The sequence below is a fragment of the Mus caroli genome, chromosome 9 (assembly GCF_900094665.2).
Source record: "Mus caroli chromosome 9, CAROLI_EIJ_v1.1, whole genome shotgun sequence".
NCBI lineage: Eukaryota > Metazoa > Chordata > Mammalia > Rodentia > Muridae > Mus > Mus caroli.
In genome coordinates this window covers 53,556,896-53,567,924 of record NC_034578.1, presented here as the reverse complement: position 1 = coordinate 53,567,924, position 11,029 = coordinate 53,556,896, and the positions used below count along the sequence as shown (strand labels likewise).

The window sequence follows — 11,029 nt, the reverse complement described above, 5'->3', positions numbered from 1 at the left end:
TCGAGACAGGGTTTCTCTGTGTAGCCCTGGCTGTCCTGGCACTCACTTTGTAGACCAGGCTGGCCTCGAACTCAGAAATCCGCCTGCCTCTGCCTCCGAGTGCTGGGATTAAAGGCGTGCACCACCACGCCCGGCATGGCACCTTGGTTTTATTTGGGGTGTAGATACTCAATTGTGGCTTGGGGACCTGTACCACCTCTCTGTGTTGACACTGTGAGTCTCAGGCATGAGACTGACCTTGTGTGATGGAGAGAGATGGGGAGGGGTGTGTAAAGGGTGGTCCCTAGCTGGTCCAGGTAGCGCCTTGGAGACTGCTTCTTTTGTATCGTCACCCCCACCCCCTTTCTAGCCCTGCTAACCATCTAAGGCGCCTGGCCACAGTGACTGAGGAGGAGTGGGAGCCTGCTCCAGCCAAGGGTTGCTTTTCTGGCCATGGTCACCCAGTCTGATGCTTGTTTTTAAAGAAAATAGACTCTGAGCCCCTATTTATAGCTGGATGCATAACCACAGACGGAGAATGGGGTTTGAAGTTGTTCAGGCTTCTGCTCCAGCAGGACCCGAGGAGGGGCCATTCCCAGGCCCCCTCCCCACCCCCAAGCTCTAAGGAAGTGCCTGTGGGATCCTGACATTCCCTGGGACAGGATGCAGCCTATGCTTTGGGGTAGGGGACGGGGCCTGGGTGAGGAGGATGGAAAATTTCTCTCGGGATTATTGGTCCCTGGGGCCCAGACTCTCATGTTGGGATGGGTGGTTGTGGGTCTATTTTGTCTACCGAGAAGACAGATGAGGGCCTTGGGGGTGCCAGCTGCAGAGTGCGTACTTCAGACTGTCACCCAAACTGGGTAAAGGATGACACAGAGAAAGAACAGGACCAGAGCTGGGAGAGGCAAAAATGAAGAGCCAGCAATGCAAAGGGAGGAGGAGAGACAGAGGAACCACAGATACAGAGAAAGGAAGACAGACAGCCAGGGACAGGGATGGTCGAGATGGAGAGACAGAGATGGGACAGAAAAGGGTCTGCGAGAGAGATGGGGAGCCTGCACCCATGGATCTGTAAGCAGAGTTAGGCAGGAGCAACAGAGGAAGCCAGAAGTGGGCAACCCTGACAATAGGGAGTCTAAAGAGCACTCGGGGCACAGTGTGGGGCCTAGGCTGGAACCAAATAGGCAAGGGCAATGATAGATTTCTCTGTGGCCTTCCCATTCATCCCTAGACACTGGGCTTGGAGACCCCTCTCGTTCTGGCACTCCTGCAGTACAAGCTTAGCTCTGGTGGGGTGCAATAGAATGCTACAGGCAAGGCAGGGCCTTTGGGGTCAGCTCCCCTTTGACTTACTAGGGAGTGAGCTTTCTAGTCCTGAGAGGTTACAAGCTAAATCCACCTGCTGCTACTCACTACGCCACTGCTGTGCTTTTAGGGGCTATGGGCTGACTGTAGCCTGGGCATGTGTCACAAAGCCATAGCCACAACTGGTGACTCAGACAGTTAAAAAAGGAACAGTCCCAAGCAGTGACTCAACTGGCTCTGGAAGGGTTGGGTGGGTCTGGCTGGGATAAAATGGGGTGGTCTGAGTTTATTTTTGGCAGGGTGGAGCCAAGCTGGGGGGTAGAAGATGGGAACTGGGGGTGGGGGAAAACTCTCATCCTGGGAGAGCCCCAGGGTCTGGGGCCAACTTTGAAAAGTTGTTTCCCAGTGCCCGGGAACACTGGCTAACCAATGCCCTTAAGCCCCGAGGAAGGTCTACTCCAGCCTACTGTGCGGCTCAGGACAAGCAGCTAGCTAGAAGCTGAGACCCTGTCCCATTCTTAAGAGCTTGGACTCAGAGTTTTAGAGATGACTTGGGAGATTAAAGTTTTCATGCAGAGGCACAGAGGGGGACAGAGGTCTGTTGAAGGCCACACAGCATGGTCAGAAATCTCAACCTTGTCACGTAGTAAGCATGGATACAAGTTCCCTATCCGTTGATTGTTACTAAGTGGAGGAAAAAGCCACCATCTCAGCCCCTACCTACTTCTAGAAGGGCTCAGCTGGGCTACAGATGGGAGATCAGAAGCACATGAACCCCAGATGCCTGGAGACAGAAACAGCCAGAGGCAGGCACCTGGAGTTTATTAGAACATCCGGGGAGATGGCTGGGTCCTTCCCAGAATGCTCTGGGGTGAAGGCAAAGGTGTCCACACAGAGAACTTAGGCTCTGGACATTCCTTCTTCCCGAGGATGCCTCTAGAGTTACAAGGCCAAGCTTCTCACCCTGTAGCCATCTCTGGAAAGTCACCTCACATGTCCTCGCTGAACTCACATGGACATCGCTGTCACCAGCATCCCAGAGATATCTTTCAACTTCACTCAGCCTGAATTTCTGCCCCTTGTGCTGCCACTACTGCTGATTACAGTGGTGACTGTGGGCCATAGTACTCTGGAACACTTTATGTCAATGTCACTGGGCTCTGGTCAGAATTGGAGAGGGGACCAAGAGAAGGCCCTGTGGAGTTGGCAGAGGACAAGAAAAAAACAGGTTTCTGGGTTCCCTTACTCATAAACCATACTGGGGCCCATTTTTTCCTTCCCGGTCACTTGCTTTGGGGACAGAGTCTGCCTACCCTCTGGTTACTCACTTAGCATCCTCTGACTGGGTTTCAGCTGCATATCAGCTCATGTGCTTTGTGCAGGGCTGTCTGCTATTGGGTAGTGGGTTCTGGGTACCCAGGAGGGACCTTCTGCTCTGTCAGTGAGGTCCCAACAAGGTGAGACCTCAGCCCTCAAGTGGGATAGATGCAGAACCCTGCTTCCACTTTGTAAAGGCTCCTGAGCTGGGGGTGTGGTGGGTGACTGAGAGCCCTCCCAGAGTCCTTGCCTTGGAACCTTTCCTAAACAGGATCACCCCCCACTGCTGAGCCACCCACCACAGAAAGACAGAAGGAACAGAACAACAGTAACCTCGGGCACAGAGACCTGGCAGAGCTTTATTTCCAGGCCCCGGTCTGGCTTTGTTGTCTTCAACTCATATGAGAGGTAGGGCTTATACTTTCCTGTTGTATAAAGGGCTAACTGGAGGCTCAGAGTGGGCCAAGCCAAGGTCCTCGCACAAGGGCTGGGACCTAATCCCAGACGAACTCTCTAACACCATGTTTGTAATGGCTGTGTCTAGCCTCCTGCCTCCCCATAGAAGGTCTCTGAGGAAACAAGGACTAAGAGCAGGAAAGGTGGGGGCTGAGTCAAAATGAGAATTGGAAAGATGCTCTGCCATAACCCAGAGACTCCCCAAAATGGTGATTTATTCTCCCTCCGCCAGGAAGTGGGGGGGGGGCAAGCCTGCCTTGCCCCAGCTGCAGCAGAGATTCTTGGCCCCAGTGCACTAGAGAAGGGGGGCAGGGAGGAGCTGATGTCGTGGGAATCAGCATCCTGGGCCCATTGATATTTATAGCTGCCCCTCCTGAAATGTGGGCGGGGAAGGGTTTGCTCTTAGGTGGGAACGGAAGTTGGGCTCCTCTCCTCAGTCTCCTCTGCTCCCCAGAGAGCAGATTGGCCAGACTTAGCCAGAGGCCCTTCCTGGCCAGGGTATGTGTCTTGAATTGGGGGCTTCCCCTAGGGCTGCTGGCTTGCAGGCTGGACATGGTCTTGGTCAGAGCCCACTGAACAATGTGCTGTGTGTGAGGTGTCCACGTGAGCACACACATATTCACGCATGCACACCTGCTGAGTGTCTAACGATACTCAGGAGACAGGGGGATTTTTATACAGCGCCCCGGCAGAAAGGCTGATGACAGCAGACGTTAACTAATGGCCAGACATTAGGACGTGACTCACGTTGACCACGGGAGAGGAGGGCACAGTAGAGTAGTGCTGTGTTGGTGAGTGTGGCCACGGGAGAGTGAGGCTTCTGCTCACTTGGATGGGCAGGAATGTTCTATTTGATGGTAGGAGTAGCTGAGTGGGAGTCTGGGCAGGAGAAACCTCAGAGTCTGGGTGTGTGGAGGCTGGGTTCAGGGGCTGCCGTCTGCCTTCAGGCTCCCTGCTGAACAGTCTGGAGAAGGATGCTTTACAGGAAACCCTGCAGTCAGCCTTGAGTGGGATTCTTTGAAAGCTAGGAAGCAATCTTAGTCCACCTCATTCTCTTTCTCTGCTACAAGATCCTCTATGAAAACAGTATATTTTGATTGTTTTGCTTTGTTTGACACAGGATCCCACAATTGAGCCAAGAACGTCTAAGGGTCTTAGACTCACTATTTAGCCAAGAATGACCTTGAACTCCAGGTCCTTCTGCTTCTACCTCCGAGTCCTGGAATAACAGGTGCATGCTCTCACACTCAGTTCATGCAGTGGGACTGGGGCCCGAACTCAGCTTCCATGCATGCTAGACAAGCACTCTACCAACTAAGCTACATCCTCACCCAACCGTGTTCATCATCATCATCATCACCATCATCACTATTTTGAGACAGGGTCTTGCTATGTAGGCTAGGCTGGCTATGAACTTTCATTTCAGTCTTGCTTCTTCCTCTAGAGTACAGGGTTTCCTCTAGGTACATCACTCCTGGCCAAAAACAGATAAAACGCAACCTATGACCATTGGTGCAGGAAGCTGCTACGGTATGTGTACTGGGTGAGATAGGGATCGCATATTTTCAGGATCATATACTTCTTCTGGGTAGGCTGGTGTGTGACCCCTGGGTGCAAAACCCCTGGGTGCAAAATTCCCGGTCAGCCCCCAGGGGACAAACCCTGTGCTCAGCTATGTGGTGGAGAGCGATGAGAAAGGAGGTGAGATACCAGGGGCTGCTGGTCCTATGGGTGAGGTCACCATCTATGCCAGGAAGAAGGACAAAGAAGTCAGGATTTCTGCTGTGAGGTCTGTGGAGGCAGCGGGGGAGGGGACAGACCAAAACACTCAAGTAAGCATGAGCCATGGCTGGCAGCCTGGTTAATGCACACCAGAGTTGGCAGAGCTGGCTCCTCCACAGGCTTCGAGTCGGCGGGCGTGGGTAGGCACTGAGTGAGAAGAGATGGTCAACAAGACAGGCACTGCTCTGGGCCAGGCCCGCCCACACTACTTCCAGAACGAGGATAATCCACACCACCGAGCCACCTTGACAACAGCCGCAGGCTACAACCCGCGTATCAGAGACAAATGTGTGGCTTCCTTTTTTTTTTCCCTCTAGCTGGAAGTAGGTGGAGGTTTTTAATGGAAGATTTTGCTTCTGTTATGAGGCAGGAGAGCTTGGGAAAATGGAGGCAGTTGCTGGAGGGACAGCAACAGAGACCTGGACTTCTCTAGAGATATCTCTCTTTGGGGGTGTGTGTGAGGTCACTGGTGTGTGTCCCCACTCTGATGGCCTGATCTGGGGTGGCCACTCTATTGGGATGAGTGAGAATGCCTGGAGTGATTGGTGGGGGGGGTGCGGAGGGGTGGGGGGGTCCTTATTTTTCTCTGAGCCCAGCTTCCTCTTCTGTAAAACGGGGCCATTTCCTGCCGTGTACCCCAGCACCCACCATGGCTAGCTCTGGAGGCAAATTCTCAGACTGAGACATGAACTGGCTTGACCCTCTTCCTGCTAGGAGGTTTGGATTCTCCTGGAGGCCAGAGAGCAAGGGAAGGCTGCCCTAGAAAGGATCTAAGCACGTAACTATTGATGCTAATCCAGTTAATTCCAAGATTCCTTGCAGATTCAGCAATGAAGGCAACACTGTGTACCCAGACCCACTCCGTCTGTACTTAGAACAAGAGTTTTATCTCTAGAAAGCTTTGTGGGGTTGACATAGGCTGGGGCAGAGGGCATGCTGGAGGGGTGCTGGACCTGGCCGGCTGTTGTAGGGGAGTCGGTAAAACAAGAGAACAGAGGAAGCAGGCTTAAACTCCAGCCTACAGGCCCCTAGTTCATCTGCTCCTGGTCCTGACCATGAAGTACAGCTCTGGCCAGCACCTCCATGAACCCCAAGGCACTACCCAAGCCGAAGTCTGTCAGGTGGAGGGCTGGAGATGAGACAGCAGCTACTCCTGCCCTTCCTGCCTCTGTCAGGGTCTCTGAGAACAGCTGGATAGCACCATGGCCTGAGCCTGTGAGTCCTCATGTGTGAGCCGCATCTGTGTACCAGCGAACAAGCAAGCATGAACGTCAGGGATATCCAAATTCCCCCTCCCCTACCCCATCCTGGGCAGCACGCCCAGTTCCCAGACAGCCTATACACTTCCTGCGTGAGCGCCACACATGCCCAATCCCTTCCCTGTGGCCCCCTCCCCTCCTAGTTCCAGCAAACAGCAGCCTAGCCCACCTGGCATGGCTCACCCTCCCCCCACAGCCCCTGCCTAGGCAGGCTCTGCTAAAAGGCCCTTCTTGTCCTGCCTGGGCATGTGGACATTGGGAGGGGGGAGCTCAGTTATCTTTAGTTCTGGGGAAGCTTTTCTAGAGTCTGGGTGGGCTGGGCTAAGGCCCCTGGCCTCTGCCCTGCCTCAGAGTTCCGGGGCAGCACGCACAGCGCATGAACAAGGTTCGTCTGTCTCCACACCACTGATGCTCCTGTGAATCACTGTCAGAGCCAACAGGATCTACTCTGATTCTCTTCTTGTATCTCAGGCCCTGAAGCCTGGCTGCCTTAAATATCACATTGCTTCTGAACCTCATTCAGATAATCCCAAGAACCCTGTGGAAGGCCTGTATATAGGTCCCACCTCAGTCTCTCATATCCCACCTTTTAGTCTGTGAGGGCAGGCCAGAGATGAGGCATGGCAGTCACTATCCCCAGTGCTACACTCTGACACATCCCAGGGTCTGAGGTTACAGTCAAGCCTTCCTGTGCTGGAATGTCACCTTCTTTCTCCTCAGCCTGTCCCCTAGGCCACACCCTCCCAGCTCTGCTCCTCTGTGGAGGGTCTCCCACAGAGCTCAGAAGGCATGGACTCCCTTTCCTGGGAATTTTCTTGGGCAGCTGGGTTTCTGCAAAGGCCTAAGACTTTTGCTTCCTCTCTGGGGGCTCATTTCTCCTGTCTGTACAGTTGAGATGTTGGTCCAGATGGTTGCCAAGAAAACTTGCCTCCCAGACCCCATGACCTGGATCCTCTGGAATGCAGAGAGGTGTAGGGGAGCCACCCAAGTATGCCCCAGCTGGGACAAGAGAACCCAAGGGCCTCCAAGAGAAGTGGGCATGACACTTTCTTCACGCAGAACTCAGGAGGGGTCTGGGCAGTTTGACATCATGGGTCATAAAAACCAGACAACTTGGGACAGCTGGAGACCCTACAAACAGAGATCAGCCTGGGGAAGAAATACAGGCCCCTGGACTCCTGATGACGGGCTGTGAGTCCAGTCCCCATGTAGCTCCCCTAGCCTGGGTTGGGGGTGACAGGGTTGTTATGCAGAAGCTGTCTGGCACAGGGTAGAACACGAACCGTTTCAATCCTTCTCCTGACGTCCAGGGTGGGTTAAATCTTACAAAACAAACCAGGGCTTGGCTGCACCTTCTTCTCACCATCGGTGCCCAGGCTGTGGGCTTCATTTCGCCATTTAAGGTTTTAGCTCAATGGCTCTTCCTGTCCTGTGCTCAAAATATGCCTTCCAGTCAGGCTGCTGGCCTTTCTATTTCAACACCCCGTTACACCCACCTCCTGCTCTTGTCCAGGCTGAGGACCGCAGACAGGAGTCAGACTCCCTTCCCACCCTTCAAGGCTTGACTCAAGGACGACGGCTGGCCCCTATGTCCCACCCATCTCATTTCTGATTTCCTGTGCATTTTCACCTGGATCTTTCCGCACACAATTACAAACCACTCTTTGAATTTTACCTTACTTTACTATATCTTCTGAATTAACACAAGTCCTCTCCCCTCCTTCTCTGCCTCCTCCCCATCTCCTCTCCTCCTTTCTCCCTCTGCCCCTTTTATCCTCCGACCCCCATTTGTTTTGGAGGCAGGGTCTCACTCTAGCTGAGGCCAATCTGAGACTCATTCTGCAGTCCAGGCTGGCCTTGAACCTACAGTGCAACCAATCCCCTTCCTCCGACCTCCTCAGTACTGACATTACAGGCATGCATGGCCACACCCTGACGCAGCCCGCCCATCTTTGTGTTGTTCTAGCATCATGTCTTTCGTTGCCAGAGCTAAGATGGTGTCTAAAAATTGCTCTCGGTTGAAGCCCAAGCAGGTAGAGCCTGCAGGGAACCATCTCTTGGTTGGAAATGCCCAGCTACCTCAGGGTTCCCTCCTCACATCCCTCATGTCTGTTCATCTCCGAGACTGTGAGATTTTAGGAAAGGCAGTCTGTGTAGTGGGGATGAGGAGCCCAGATCTAGCTGGAGTGAGGGGTCCTTCCCTGACTCACTTCCCTTCTGGGTGCCTCGTGATAGCCTTCTTTAGAGCTGGTCTCCTCCGTCTGACGGGGAGAAGGGTGTGGTCTGGGCCCCTGGAAGGGAGACTCAAGTTCCTTCTCTGCTCTAAGTTGCTCTTGGAAATGGTCCTGAAAGATGTAGGCTGACTGCCTGATTCATACATTGGTAGTAATGACAGATGGGGCCCCGAGGCCACAGATCTCATGGTCTAACCAGACCTCATCTCCAGGAAAGGAAGAGCGTTGTACTGCTAGGGTTCCTGGGATTGTGACAATTGTGACAGACAAGATGCCCACCAAGGTGCTCTTCACTCAGGCTCTGCTGGTCAGACACCAGAGCTAGGGACAGGGGGTGTGGCCTGGTTTGTCCCAGGGCTATCAGAGAGATATCTGAGGGGTGGCAGCCTTGCCTCTGGACCCTGGAGAGTGGGTGGTTTTGTCTGTCACCAGCTAGGTCCTCTCAGTGAGGAGAGCAGACACGAGGGGCCCATGGAGGTAGGGACAGAAGCCAGCTAGCCAGCCCTGGGAACAAAAAGAGAGTATGGAAGCCAGAGGCAGTTAGAGGAGGCCGTGGCAGAGGTGTGCTGGGCACACACAGGGTGGGGCATTGTGCCTCCTCTCCGAGTCTCACTTCACAGCACCCCCACTTCTGACTCAGAGTATCTGTGGTCAAGATGCACACTTAATGCTGCCTCTGGGTATCCTTTGATAGCCACTGTGGTCACTCAAACCTGTATGGCAAAGAGAATGGATAGCATCGAGGTGGCTGAGTGTTCCAGACAATCTGGGTGGGCAGAGCCACACCCTTGGCAATCTGACTCCAGGGGTCCCTTTTCAGAGTCTGAGTTTCTAGGGTCAGGAAAAACAGTCTTGGATACCCGGAGTTCCCATTAACAGAGATCACAGCTTTCCTTCCAGACCCTCAGCCTGGGGAAGAAGTATAGGCCCCTGGACTCTTGATCAGGGACCACGAGTGCAGTCCCCATATAGATCCTTTAGGCAGGGTCAGGGTCTCAGTCCCTCACTCACCAGGAGCTGTAGATCTGACCAACAAGGCCAAGGTAAGAGCCAAGGCCAGGGCTGGAGCTGACAGCGGGTGTCCCGGGCCGAGAAGCATCGCGGCGGGGCTGGGTGCCTGGACTTGTAAGGCGAAGGAACAGAGCGTGCTGAGTCTGGACAGCACCCGAGTCGCAAGTCGCAAGTCGCAAGTCGCAATTCAAGTTCAAAGTCGAGGGAGCAGGGCTCCTCGCACGGGCTAGGGCGCAAGGGCTGTCCGGTACTTAACTCCGGGGGCGGGGCAGGCGCCGACCCGCGCTTGGATTTCGGGCGGGGGCTCCCTCTGTCTGCTCCCACCTCCAACTTTCTTAAAGGGGCCGTGCTGGGCTCTTGCTCCTGGTTAGGATTGAAGGACCTTTCCTGCCAAGGCAGACCCATGCCCCATTTTAAGGGTTTGGGACAATGTCTCTTAAATCTTTAGACCCCCAGAACTCTGTGGACAGGATCGCTTGAGAACGGGAAATAAAAGTGAGAGCTGCCAGCCCTCTTCTGCCCTTGCGGTGAAGGGGTTTAGGTGCCTTCAAGGTCACAGGTCCCTGAGGATTCCACTAGAGCAGACCGCTAGGCAGAGCTCTAGGTTTGCCCTTCTCTTTCCACAGACTGTACATTCTCTGCCTGTAAAGACAAGAGGTCTGGATCTTGTGGTGCAGAAGCTTAGCCCTGTGGTAACACATGCTTCAAAACAGCCCTGCAAGGTAGGGGCTGAGCACCCTTCCCTTCATTTTGTGGAGGAGGAGCCCAGCTCAGAATCCAAGGTCAAAGGTAGTGCCTGGCCATTTCCTGCCAGGATCCCAGGCCTCCTGACCCCCAAATCTTGGTGTTTTCACTTGCCCCATCACCTCCTGGAAATCTGGCCCTGGATTTAGCTTCTACCTAACAGCTTCAGGCTGGGGCCTTCTCCTCCTGGCTCCTTCCCAGGCAAGATCCTGCCTAGTCCAACCAGGAGCTGGAAAAAGCAGAGTTACTGTGGCCTTTCCCGGTGCCTGTGTTTGGCCAGCCCCAGCTGCATTGGGACCTGGCCTGGGTTTTTTCTAGTGGATGCATAGAGGAACACTCCTGTTCCCCTCTTCTTTCACGTATATCCCTCCACTGGGCTCCCTGCTGTGCCCACGTTCCACTGTGCACCCTCTTTCCAATCCTTACCCCTGAGCAGCAACAGTCATAACACAAGTCCAGCGACTCATGACTTCTGATAGAACCGAGCCCCATTTCGATAGAGAAACTGAGGCTGAGAGGGATTAAAGGGCCTGGGTGAGTTGATCCAGGCGAGGGCAAGCCGAATCATTGAGCCCATGCTCTGTGCTCTTACTACCATGCCTGGTCTGATGTGTTCTTGATTCCAATTCTCCTACTCCACTGTCCGGCCTTTAACTAGTCCTTTTTTTTTCCTGTGGTTCTGTTCCTCATTTACAAGTTTGAATTTATAAGCATTAAGTGTTTTAATATGTCTCAAATGCCTACCTCAGGGCCTGGCATACAGTAGGTGTTTCAACACATATCGCCTTTTCTTCTTCCTCTCTCATTCTGCACATCCCAGTACTTCACGGTTTGTATACAACTACCGCATATCCTCCCCTTGATGGAGGGTCTTCTGTGATCCTTTGACTTTCTCCTCCGTAGGCAGTTGCATACAGTAGGTGCTCAATAAGTACCTGT

General features: G+C 53.6%; 1 protein-coding gene across 1 annotated transcript in view; it reads right to left on the bottom strand.

Annotated features, from left to right (window-relative positions):
• The window catches only part of Cspg4 (chondroitin sulfate proteoglycan 4), a 34,754-nt gene extending 25,149 nt beyond the window's left edge, over positions 1-9,605 (bottom strand). Inside the window, exon 1 of the mRNA XM_021172791.2 lies at positions 9,347-9,605. Coding sequence (XP_021028450.1) covers positions 9,347-9,434 — 88 coding nt within the window. The 5' untranslated portion in view covers positions 9,435-9,605. The remainder of the gene's footprint in view (positions 1-9,346) is intronic.
• Positions 9,606-11,029: the final 1,424 nt, after the last annotated feature.